The following is a 13,552-nucleotide window of genomic DNA, read 5'->3' on the forward strand; positions in this document are numbered from 1 at the left end:
AATGACACCTAGTTGGGGGGAGGGAGGCTAAGACTTGTCATAATATGGAAGGTAGTATTCATTTATTATGAAATGTGATGAAGCTTTAAGAATGTATAACTAACTTTTGAATTGTATTTGTTAAAACTGCTCATTACTGAGTCAACTCAAGGCAGGTGCCAATGGCTCACACCTGCAGTCCATCTAGTCAGGCAGATAAGGTCTGAGGATCATAGTTTGAAGCAGTGACAAAAGCTAGATAAAATTCACTTTTCTTTGGCAGTACTGAGATTTGAACAAAGGCCCTCATGCTTGCTTGACTGGTACTCTGCCACTTAGGTCACACCTCCAGCTCTGCTTTGGGCTGATTATTAGACATGGAGTCTTATGGACTTTTCTGCCTGGGCTGTGAACTGAAATCCTTTGGATCTAGTATTATAGGCATAAACTACCAGTGCCAAGCTCAAAGACAGAAAAACTGCAGCAACAAAGTACTAATAATACCAGATTATAACCCAAATAACAGAATACCCCTAAATCCAAGCCAATGCAAATAAATGATTAAATAAATGAGTAAATGAGTGAGAAAGGACCAATATTTCTTAGAATTTCCAATAACACAGATAGAAGGAAAGGGCTAAATAAAAAACAGAGGTGGGGTAGAGCACCAGTAGCTCACACCTGTAATTCTAGCTACTCAGACAGCTCAAATCTGAGGATCGAGGTTCAAAGCCAGCCAAAGCAGTAACGTCTGTGAGACTCTTATTTCCAACTAACCACCAAAAACCCAGAAACAGAACTGTGTGGCTCAAGAAGTAGAGCAATAGCTTTGAGCAAAAAAGATCAGGGATAGTTCCCAGGCCATGAATTCAAGCCCCAGGTCACAGCAAGAGCAAAGGACAGATACTAATATCAGTGGACCAAACTTCACAGAGTAATGGCAGGGCCTCAAGATATCTCTTCCAAAGTATTTATTATCAGGACACTTTTAACAAATACCTCGAAATTTCATGATACTCTTTTCTCCAACAAGTAGAGCTTAATTTCTCTGTCTGTGCTCTAAATTTGGTGAATTTCTTAAAATGAATTGAAGCTAGAAAAGAAACACCAGAAACTTTACAGCAGAGAAAGTGGAGACACCATTTAACTGAGTGATCAAAGTTAGTATCACCCATAGTAAGTTAGAACTCTTGAGATCTTATGATACAATGGGATGAGAGGCTTATTGTGTCTCCATGTTCCTCTCTCAAAATTCTGTAATATCCATAAGAAGAAAGAGAAATTCAAATCAAGGGGGAATATTCCAAATTTCTAAGCAGTAGATTTCAAAAGGTATCAAGGTCAAAAAGAAAGAAAGGAAGGCTAAGAAAATGTCTTCAAGGGAGGGGAGAGAAGGAGATGAGAAGAGCAAATGTTAACAGAATGCAAACGTAGAATTCCAAGAAAAGACACCAGTGGAACAACTAATTTAATCTAATTAAAAGCTGCAGTTTATAGCTCATCTATGTTTAATTTCTCAATTATAGCAAGTACATTATGGTTATATGAGATAAACATTGGGGGGGTGAGTCAAGGACACACAAGAACTCTAATTGTACACTACAGGACTACAATTCTAACACCCTCATAAAGGTAGTTTAAAAAATTGTGCCAGTACTGGGACATGAACTCAGGGCCTGTGTGCTATCCCTTAGTTGCTGGTCCTCTGCCTCTTGAAATATACCTCCACTTTCAGCTTTTGGTGGTTAATTGGAGATGAGCCTCTCTGATTTATCTGCCTAGAGGCAGGCTTTAAGCCACAATCCTCAGATCTCCAGTCTCTTGAGTAGCTAAGAATACAGGTGTGAGGACTAAGAATATGGCCTAGTGGCAAGAGTGCTTTCCTCGCATACATGAAGCCCTGGGTTCAATTCTTCAGCACCACATATATAGAAAAGGCCAGAAGTGGCACTGTGGCTCAAATAGCAGAGTGCTAGCCTTGAGCAAAAAGAAGCCAGGGACAGTGCTCAGGCCCTGAGTCCAAGCCCCAAAACTGGCAAAAAAAAAAAAAAAAAAAGAATACAGGTGTGAGCCACTGATGCCTGGTCAGCTATTTAAAAATTAAAATTCTGTCCAAGTCAATCACTTCATTATTCCTAAGGAGATACCCTGCTGGTTTCCCATAATTTTTCATAGCTTCTTAGTAATTTTATTTTTTATATTTTTCATTAATTGGATGGCCTTGTGGTTACCACATGAACCAAATATTCAAGTAAATGCTTTTTACCTTGGGGAAAATATTTTGGTTTTTCATAATAGTTCAAAAATTAAGACTGACTTTCCTATGTTGACATACTGTATACATGCAAGACTATGACACACGTAGCTTCTTTGAAAGTATTTTTTGAAAAATAACTAAAGAAATCCAGGTAAAGAGGGAAAAAAATATTTAATTGTTGAAATACATTGATAAATTGGATCATTCACATTGCAGCAGGAATACACATCCTATCATAAGCAAATTAAGAACTTTCTAGATTCCTCACTAATCTTCAATCCTACGTTAACAGTACAATGGGAGACTCTCTATCAAATATTTAGAGTAGCATAAGCCTTTGAGTAAATAAAATAGGACTTTAGTCAACATGTGCATTTGGCATACAAATTTAATTCAGTTATTGTTAAATACTGCAGTGTGATACACTGGTTCTAATCAAGGAGATTTAAACAGAATTTGAAAACCAAACAGTAAAAACAGGGATGTGACAGCAGTAAGAATCCATTTCCCAATTTTACAGCTAAAAATTAATACAAAGTAGAAACAGAGAAAGACGACAAATATATTACTTTAGGGCAATTCATTTATAGTTCCCTATTATCTTACTTTACCAACATAATAAGGATTTTTGTCATATAAAAATTATCAAAAGAGTCTCAATGAAAAGACATGACTTCTGTGAAGTATTGTGCAACCGGGGTGTAAAATGCTGTGGAACCCAGAGGCCCAGGTGCACAATCACAGACCTCAGGAGAGGCTCGTCTTCCATAAGTGGGATGCAGAAAGTTCCACAGACCAGCACTCTGTCTAATCAATCAATTTCCCTGTACTAATTTCTCTGTCTAATCAATTTCAGCCTGTACTCACTGCTTTAACTACCCACTGAAGACTGTGGGAGAGGGACCTGGGGACAACAGTTTAGAATTTCCATGGAAAGATCTACGCGACATTACAACGTCCCCAGTGCTGGATTCCTTCCAAATTGATGAGCAAGCTATGAAGAGAACAAAAAGAAGAGAACAGAATTAACACACCTAACAAAATACAATTTTGATCTTTAAAAATATTTCAGCTTTAAACCTATAAATTACTGACCGACTGTCTTTTAAGTAAAGCATTCAACATCCGCCCATTATTTAGGTGAAACTTCAACATTCAGTTGAAATGTGGTCAGCACAATGCTGTTGTACAGAGAGATTTTATAAACTTACAATTAAAGGCGGCCTGAGGAACAGCCCACCCAGCCCTAGCTGCATGCACCAAGCTAAAAAAAATACCAGCTGCTGAGCCACACTTCCATGCCTTCTCTATATGGGAACTCTGGGCAGGTTGAGCCATCCTCATCATTAGAATTGATGAGAGTTGGTCCATCTGTGGACATCTGAGAACTCTCACATCAGCAGCTCTGTGCTCGGGTACCCCACACATCTCTGTGGCCATGCCTGTCATCCCGGAGCCACGCATAGAAGAACCTACTCATGTGTTTCATGATAGATAAGTCATGTCAGCTGGAGACATGGCTTGAGTGGCAGAGTGCCTGCCTTGCGAATTTAAGGACCTAAAGTTCAAGCTCCAGTACCACCAAAAATAAAAATAATAATTTCAAGAGATTCTGAAGTTATTCCTTAACTTGGTCAAAAAAAAAAAAAAAAACCCTGCCAAACCAACTTTGAACTCTGGCCTCTGAATTAGTTTAGAACTTACAAGTCAGTTTACAATTTACAATTCAGTTTAGAATTTACAAGTTGGTCAAAAGGTATAGCTGGTCTTTTTCATAATAATCTTCCTCTTCAGGGATGGCAATAAAAATACATTTCTGTCCATGAATAGTGAAAAAACAATGTTTTGGCCAGTATCTTAGTTATGTGAGCTGCCTTCATCCCAGTACTGGTAAATTATTAGCAGCCCATTTTAGATCCAGACTGGGGATCAGTCAATTGACTGAGGGGACAGTCAATTGTCTAACACTCCCATGAGGGATGTGAGAGGGAGAGAATCTCACCTGAGGTGTGGCATACAGCAGAGCTGCCCAGGCTCCTGATAAGTGTCCGCCCAGCCCCTCTTTGAACATCCGGCTTGTGCCTTTTGAGATATACTCTCTTTCCAGGAGGGGAAACAGTGACGTCAGCTTTCTTTCAACTACCCTACCTTTGATTATGCAAATAATAAAAGTACTTCTGCAAAGGGCAAACCTGGCAGGGAACTTGGGACTCGTGGGGAGGTAGAACTCTATTAAAATACTAGAAATAGAAAATCTCCGACAAATTCTCAACAAGAAATCCAACACCCGGTGGTCATGGGGACTAGGGAATAAACAGCCTTAATGCTCTCCCTTGATGAGAAAGCCTTTGAAGAACTGCTACCACCCAGCGTTGGCTGTGGCTTCTGTCAGGAAGAAACTGAAAGAGGTGAAGCTTCACTGTTTCTCCTTTTTCAGTGGGGAAAAGCTTACTAATCTCCACCTGTAAGCCTCTTCTGTAAGCCCAGCCCAGATACCAGCTCCGTGCTAGGCCTGAGTAAGAAGTTAGTTTCATATCAAAAGAGTGTTGTTTCTGGTCTGCCATTGGCTGGGTTCTGTTTATATAACAAGAATAATAGGATGATGGTGGTGAGAGTGGTGGTGATGATAATGATGGTGGTATTAGTGGTGGTAGTGGTGATGGTAGAGTGGTGATGATGGTTATGATGTTGCAGTAGTGGTGGTGGTAATGGTAGAGGTGATGGTGATAGAGGAGATGGTGTGGTAGTGGTGAGCGTGTGGTTGAGGTGATGGTGGGGTAGTGGTGATGGTGTGGTAGAGATAATGGTGGTAAAGGAGATGATAGTGGTGATTGTGTGGTAGAGGTGATGGTGGTAGTGGTGTAGCAATGACGGTGGTGATGATGATGATGATGATGATGGTGGTATGGTGATGGTGGTGGTCATGAGGGTAACAGTACCTACCATGTATTTCATATTTAGTCTTACCCACAACCCTTACATCTAACCATTAGATCTAACCATTTATAGATTATGAAATGGGCCACAAAGGAGAAGCAACTTGCCTAGCCAATAAGAGAATGTCTGACTGCCAAAGGTGATAGGAGACAGGGCATTCCAGAAGAGGAGATTTAAGACTGAACCAGGTGGTGATCCAATCATTGCGTGTGAACTGAGACTAGTGCCTCCAGCACAAATGCACCTGTGGGCAATGACCAACCACCATGGAGCTCTGGCTCAGGCCCACCTCCTCCTACACCACGTAACCCCCAGCTATTGCCAGCACTACACATTGATCCCCATCTAACTCCGACCCGAATCTCTTGTCTCTCCCTTTTCTATTACTTTAGTCCTATGCACTCAAAGTTTTGGTCAAGAAAGATGAGCCATCCACAGTTAGGCAGCCTCACAGCTTGGTTTTATTAAATGAACTGCACTTGTAACAAATTGAATTTTTTTAAGTAGCTGAAAAGATAACTGACCTGAGTATTAACCTTTTTTCATAAAACATATTTGAACCCAGAGATGAGACCCCAGCCTTGTAACTGTGAAGTTCAAGATTAACTATCTATAGCAATAATATCTAAAGACCAACCATGATCACATCAGATTATGTAAAAATATTTAGAAAAATATACCATACCTCTTAATTGTTGTGCTGTAATGTCATTTCAATCTTAAAGAGAAAATTAAGAAAAGTTAGAGGTCAATGTAACGAACAATGATCCAACTGCCCACAAAACTACACAGTAGTGATACATGTGTGTTTGCAAGCTTAAATCATGAAGTAAAGAAAGAATCATGTGGGGGCTGGGGATATAGCCTAGTGGCAAGAGCGCCTGCCTCGGATACACAAGGCCCTAGGTTCGATTCTCCAGCACCACATATACAGAAAACGGCCAGAAGCGGCGCTGTGGCTCAAGTGGCAGAGTGCTAGCCTTGAGCGGGAAGAAGCCAGGGACAGTGCTCAGGCCCTGAGTCCAAGGCCCAGGACTGGCCAAAAAAAAAAAAAAAAAAAAAGAAAGAATCATGTGAAATAACTACTTAGAGCATTTTTACAAAGTGAAACTGTACCATGGAGTAAATCAGCATCTTTTTTGTGCTGGTAGTGGGCTGGTAGTGAACTCTTGGCTTTAAACTCTTGCCTGGATTTTTCTACTCACAAGCTGGCACTCTACCACTTGAATTACACCTTCACTTCCAGACTTTTTGAAGGTTAATTAAAAATAAGTTTAGTGAGTGGATTTGTCTGGCTTTGAGCCTGGTTCTTCAGATCTCAGCATCCTGCATAACTAGGATTACAGATTTGGGCTACTGAAACCAGTTTAAACCAGAATTCCTTACCACTAGTCTCACTTGAAACTAAGCAAAAAAACTTAAGCAAAAAAACCAGCTTATACACAGTCACAGAAGGGTCTATTATTCAAGAAGACTTCATTACCACATAGTTACTCACTATTCAGCTCTGAAAAGGGAATCTCATTCCATTTAGTTATGCAATGGGCAGTTCTCTCTTCCTAATCACCAGACTGCATATCAGCTAATCATCTCTATAACAAATTACAGAGCTCAAATTACCTTTGAGTTCTACACAAAGAATCTACAACCTTACTTCAATGACAGTTTTCAAGTTCAGCCTGATTATCATTGAAATTAACAAGAAATTGAGATTATCCATGAAGCAGAACCACAAATGGAAGCTGACTTCACTCTGGAATTCCTTGAAACATGTAGATGGTGAGTTCAAGAAAAGCTTAAGATGAACCGATAGTACTTACAACATGGCTCACTGATGCTACATCATACATAGGATGGGTGAGGAAGGAAGGAACATAAATTTCATAGAACATACAAAATATTTTGAAAAAACAAACATGCTCTATTGTCTTACTTTTTTGTACTGTCTTTGTTTGATTGGATACCATGTTGACAGCTTCAGATGGCAGACCAACGTACACTCCTCCATAGTTTCTTTAAGAAAAGAAATCAGGCAGATTTAATCGGTACTATAAATAGATATATCTATATCTATCTACCTACTCAGGAGGCTGAGATCTGAGGATCACAGTTCAAAGCCAGCCGAGGCAGGAAAAGTCCATGAGACTTTTATCTCCAATTAACAGACCCCCCTCCAAAAAAAAAAAAAGAGAGCGGAAAATAGAGCTGTAGCTCAAGTGGTAAAGTGCTAGCCTTGAGTAAATGAAGCTCAAGGACAGCGCCCAGGACCCTGTGTTCAAGCTTCAGTATTGACACCAAGGAGATTTAAAAAATATGCTTTTTTTTTTTGTATGCCAGTCCTGGGGCTTAAAGTCGGAGACTTACACACCCACCTCACTTTTTCACTGGAGGCTGGCACTATACCACTTGAGCCAGAGCTCCATTTTTGACTGGTTTTGTTCACTAATTGGAGGTAAGAGTCTCACAGACTTTTCTGCCTGGGCTGGATTTCAAAACGCAATCCTCAGATCTCAATCTCCTGGGTAGCTAGGATTACAGGCATAAGCCATCAGTGCCTGGCCAACTCATGCTTTTTCAATAGTGGAATTCAGAATATTATTGTCACTAAAAATATAGATGCTTCTCTATGTTAAAAAGGTAGCCAAATAGTGCCCCCCCCAAAAAAATCTGTACTAAATTAGTAGACATTTTATATGTTTTACTTGCAAAGCAGCAGAAATTGTTATTGGTACAGTAACAAACATCAGTAGAACAGCACGTGGCAGGTGCCACAACCAACATTTATCAAGAAGTCAGAGATCTCCATGGCATTAGGGGAAAATGCACACACAGAAACACTTCCTTATAGGGGAACAGACAGAAAATGAGGGACAGACAAATAAGGAGAAGTGAGAGGAGAGCCGACCAGAAGAGGACTCAGGGAGCTGAGAAGTGAGGAGGGAAAAGTCATTTAAGGGGGCACCAGCAACCCCAAAGACCACAGTAGGGCAGTCAACACAGGCCAGATGCACAGAGCTAAAATCATGCTGGCTTCCAAGAAGCAGAGGCTCTGAGTGTTGGGCAAAAATCTTTTCAGATCTCGTGCTCCTCCTGGATTGCCTGTGCCAAAAGTTTCCCCCCAAATTATGCAAATTCAAGTCGGCTGAAATAGCAAACATACCTCCTCTTGTCATCTTCCGTTACTGATTCTTCAGTTCTAAAAGGTCAAAAATATTTCTGATGAGCCACGTGGTTACATAGGCAGAGAGAGACCTTGCTTTTGGTTAGGAGGAAAAGGAAATCACTGAGTTAATGCCCTGTTTGTTTCAGGTGTTTCTATCAAGTATTTCGACAGCGGAGTATCCTGGCTCTCCTCAATCACTCACATGCTCAAACATGGTGATTGTCCAATTCACCAAAATGTGCAAATCTAGCAAATTCCTAAAAAAAAAAAGCCCTATTGCCAAGCCAAATGGAAAAAACTTAAGGCAATGAGATTAGAAAAGGAGCAAAAATTAGGTGTTTGGAAAAATGAGTTCTCTCCGCTGTGTCACCTGCTCCATGGGTGACAGGGGACAGGACTGTTGCCCAGCCCAGACAGGCTGATACAGCAAACAGGTGATTCCCTCAACATCTCTCCCAGTCCTCTCTGGGATTTGGTTCAGTGGCACAACTATGGGGAGGGAAAGATACGCTTCATATAGAAAGAGTTAATACCAATTTGATTTCCTCTCATTTAAAAACATGAGCCATTTAATATACAACCTATAAGGAAAGGGGAGGCTGCTTCAAAGAAAACATTTAGGAGGAATCACTACTTCAAAACACACAGATTCTTTTTTTTTAATGTAAGAGGAAAGAGTACATTCTACCAGAAATCGCTGGTATATTTCTGAGAGCAGGACATCTTTCTTAAAGGCCTAACACACACACACACACACACACACACACACACACACACACACACACATCACTTTCAACATGTAATTCTAATTCTCCAGTCAAGCACCTAGACAGGGGCTGGGGATATAGCCTAGTGGCAAGAGTGCCTGCCTCGGATACACGAGGCCCTAGGTTCGATTCCCCAGCACCACATATACAGAAAACGGCCAGAAGTGGCGCTGTGGCTCAAGTGGCAGAGTGCTATCCTTGAGTGGGAAGAAGCCAGGGACAGTGCTCAGGCCCTGAGTCCAAGGCCCAGGACTGGCCAAAAAAAAAAAAAAACAAGCACCTAGACAGGACTTCTTGAATCTTCTGAATCTTCACTGAATGGTCCGACATTGGAGATGGTCTAGGTGTGGCTCTCTCACTTCAAAGATGGGGATACTTCCAACACAGCTCACGCACTGCAGATCACTTTGCCTCCCGGCAGGCAGCCAATCATCCAGCAGTGAACACTGGCCATGAACACAACTCCGACTCCAGTCGAGTGCAAAATCTACCTTGACATCTAATTCACACCAACTTAGCACAGAACTTGAAAGTTGCCAGACAATTATCAGCTTCTTTCACCTCTTGTTAAAGTTAAATGATCTTCAATTCCACAGTGTCAAGGTCCAGCTGTATTAGAAATGGTGTGGGGCTTATTGATGTGGTTTTAACAGTGCTATTTACTATGTTCAGTTAAAATGGATTTATACACCTTGAGTAGTACGGGGAAATGATGATGAGCTAGTCAAGATACTACAGTGGTTTACTTGAGTCATGAGTGGCTCAGATTATTATGAAATTGTATTTGAAGTTACATATAACGCCATCATGTTTGTTGGATAAAAAAAATGCTTAAAACTAATTTAAATTCCCCCAAATACAGGAAAAGGAAAACCATAAATTATTTTAAATCTATTATATCTTACTAATAATCTAATAGCTTAAAATCCACTCTGTGTGCCCCCCCAGTCTAATGAATCAACAACTTTACACAGGATAGTTGTGTAGCTGTGGTACTTATTAGATGATAAGATAGGCTTTGTAAATCAAAATCCATAAAAATGTCACTTGCAATGACTTCAAACTAGCTGTAAAGCCTGCTTTAGTACATATGCCGCCATGGTGAGGTTGCTACTTCCTTCCTTCCACACACAACTATTCTTTCATCCTAGGACTGATACAAGGACTTAAAGAATTAATCAGGGGGCTGGGGATATGGCCTAGTGGCAAGAGCGCTTGCCTCGTATACTTGAAGCCCTGGGTTCGATTCCCCAGCACCACATATACAGAAAATGGCCAGAAGGGGCGCTGTGACTCAAGTGGCAGAGTGCTAGCCTTGAGCAAAAGGAAGCCAGGGACAGTGCTCAGGCCGAGTCCAAGGCCCAGGACTGGCAAAAGAAAAAAGTAATCAGTCCCTCCCACGTGTTGGGGTCCATCTTCCCCCCTAGATGGAAGGGGCCTGATGCACCTCCCCCAGCTGGGGAATGCGGCCCTTCCATCCTCTCTACATTGGAATCCGGAGAAACCGGTCAGGCAAATAGACCCCCAACTTAGCTGGCAGCCAGCCTGGCGCCTACCAGCCCCGCCCTGGTTTGGCGCGCTCAGAGTGACGTAGCCCCTTGGAGGTCAAGTGACCAGCCCCTTGGAGGTCACCTGACAGCTCATGGCCTATGGGAATCCTGGCCAACCCCCTTCCCCCGATCATCTCCCCTTGTCCCTCTCTCAATAAAGTTAGTTCGCTCTCAGAAGCCGACTCCGTGGTCTATGTACGTTAGCTCCCAGGGTAGGATAGCGGTCACATTGCCATGTGGGTCGCGTGCACGCCAGGACGGAGCCGCCCCTACGTCTCACCCTGACAGACCTGCAGGCCGAGGGTTAGGGGAGAGGACGATACGAGGGTAATAAGAGAGAAAATAAGCATTTGAGCCGGAGCAGAGAAAGCAGACCCAACACCCACGTGCCAGTCACAGTGCAGGGAACTTCAGTGCTAGGACTCACAACAGCTCTGACAGCCCAGATGTGAGGAAAACAGCACAGAGAGCCAAGGAATTCATCAATACTGGAGAGTGACAAGCAAAACTGACTGTCAAATCCCATGCTTCACAGTCTAATCCACCACTTTGCCTCTCAGGAAGACAGATGCAAAAGGCTTTAAAACAGCTCCCGTGAGATATCAAGATGGCCACATCTCCTGCTTCACTTCGCAGCCTGCTTGTGTGACTAAGCACAATCCTGCAGCTAAGGTATTGGCCACAACTAAAATAAAATAAAATAAAAACTCAGCCTCTGAAAGGCTGACAGGATATCAAGGGAACAGAGCAGAACCCAAATCCAAGCATGGCATGCCAACCACCACTCCCCCATGTTGTGAGCTGGGAAAAACACAAATCACCCCCAGATGCATCTCTCCACTCCTTATCATCTCACTTAAGGAAGAAGGAGACCTAGACAGTAAGTAAGTCCTCATCTGCCTCATCAGCATTAGGAGACACCTCTACCAGTTGCCAGAACCATGATCTTTGCAGAACTTGTCAAACTGCTCCATGGTTCCTTTTTTTTTCCTGAGTACAAGGGTAGTCCTAATCAGCAGTTACCGTAGAATCTATTCACCAAGATAATTTGGGCAAACAGAAAAAAAAATCTAGTGGGTCTAAAGCAAATCTCCTGATGGAAGGAAAAATCCATGGTTTAGCTGCCTGCAGCAAACCAAATGGTCCATCCATGTCCAAGAACAGCATCTTACAGACCTGCTAGAACTGGACAGGCCACATATAAGAAACGAGAAATGGTTCTGAAAGCAGAAATGGATCCCTGTGGACAAGAAGGCCCAGAGATCAACAGGTCACCAACATGTCAGTGGCATCCCCTCAACGCTATGAGGCTTTCGGGCTCCAGGCAGGAGTTTAAATAATACACCTTCTGGTCTGTCTGTCTGCAGCCAGTGCTGCTGTGAGGCCCAAGAGTGGCCCATAGTAGAACTACTTGAAGAAGTAATTAAGATCAGAGAGCAGGAGTATACAGGTCTGGATTTCCAATAAATACCTGACTGGATTGTCACAAGAGACATGTCTAGAACACAGTATTTGCTGATGCCAGAGCATAGTATTTTTCCAATGATGACAGAAGCCTAGCATGTACACACATGTATACACACACACGTGTACACACACACAGATTCTGGTGTGGGGGCTCATTTCCCTAAAGACTGTCTCTTGCTCAGAGAAGTGGGTATTATTATCCTGTGGTAGTTCAGAACGGGGTTGGTAACAGTTTATCTTACCACTCAAGACTTACCAAGAACCTTACCTTTAAGTCTTTGGGATTCCTGTCTTGTTCTCAAGTTTGAGCTTTGGATATGCCCTAACTGGGTGAATAACTGGGCTGCACATCTGAAGAAAATCATTGTTCACAGAACTTAAAACATCCCATTCATAGAACTTTTAACTTTCCAAGAGTTACTTATCAACCTGCCTATAATAATTCATTTACTAGCTGGGTGCTGATGGCTCACACTTGGAATCCTAGGTACTCAGAAGGCTGAGACCTGAGGATTGTGGTTCAAAGCCAGCCAGGGCAGTAAAGTACATGAAACTCTTATCTCCAATTAAACACCCCCCAAAAGCCAGAAGCGGAGCTGTAGCTAATATAACAGAGTGCTAGCCTTGAGAAAAAAAAAAATCTCAGGGACAGTACCTAAGCTCTGAGTCCAAGCCGCAGGACCAACAAAACTATAATCATAATAATTCATGTACAAATCATTTCTTAGGCAAGTAACTGCCAGAGAATGTCTGATGGGCATGGGATAACCAAGGCTTCTATAACGAAGAGATGTGATTTAAATCCAAGGCAAATAAATTTCAAGTTTGGTATGCCTGGGCATAACATAAATACATGCAGGTTTCTGCTAGGTTCTAGAAGAAATGAAAACAACTCATGGCATGGTCATCTTCAGTGCTGAGGATCCAGAATGTCAGGCTGAGAACTGTGCTGGGGCAGGAACCTCCACGGCCATGTAGCTCCCCACAGCCTCGTCAGCTCCGATGAGCCATGTGAAGCCAAGGAGTCTCGCTGAGGATGTGATTGTTTTTCTTCAATGGCCCACTACAGCTCCAGTGGGAGGGCAGTGACTGCTGACCGGCTAGAAGCTGTGATTACTAATGGACTACAAAATCTGTCCCCTCTTAACCAGGGAAGAAAGTGGGAGGGAGAACAGAATACCAAACCACACCTTTCCGAGCTTCATGAGAACCCCAGCCACTAACACAGAGTCCAGAAGGTTCTCAGAAACAGGCAGCACCAGTCTATTCTGTCAGGACTGGAGATCAGTCAGCGTAGAGAAAGAGATGACTTCACCTCCTAGGATCTCCCCTCAGACAAGAGAGCCTGAAAATTGAATTACTCCATGCTAAAAAGAGATAAACAAGATGAGAGCGAGGCTAATTCTCAGCGGATGAACCAGAGAAGAGGCAG

General features: G+C 42.4%; 1 protein-coding gene across 1 annotated transcript in view; it reads right to left on the reverse strand.

The window, feature by feature from the left end:
* Positions 1-2,516: 2,516 nt before the first annotated feature.
* The window catches only part of C1H12orf75 (chromosome 1 C12orf75 homolog), a 33,127-nt gene continuing 22,091 nt past the window's right edge, over positions 2,517-13,552 (reverse strand). The window contains exons 3-6 of the mRNA XM_048349504.1: positions 8,334-8,369; positions 7,107-7,186; positions 5,859-5,891; positions 2,517-3,230 (exon numbers count right to left, since the gene is read on the reverse strand). Coding sequence (XP_048205461.1) covers positions 5,887-5,891; positions 7,107-7,186; positions 8,334-8,369 — 121 coding nt within the window. The 3' untranslated portion in view covers positions 2,517-3,230; positions 5,859-5,886. The remainder of the gene's footprint in view (positions 3,231-5,858; positions 5,892-7,106; positions 7,187-8,333; positions 8,370-13,552) is intronic.

This window comes from Perognathus longimembris, chromosome 1 (genome assembly GCF_023159225.1).
Source record: "Perognathus longimembris pacificus isolate PPM17 chromosome 1, ASM2315922v1, whole genome shotgun sequence".
In the NCBI taxonomy this organism is placed as follows: Eukaryota; Metazoa; Chordata; class Mammalia; order Rodentia; family Heteromyidae; genus Perognathus; species Perognathus longimembris.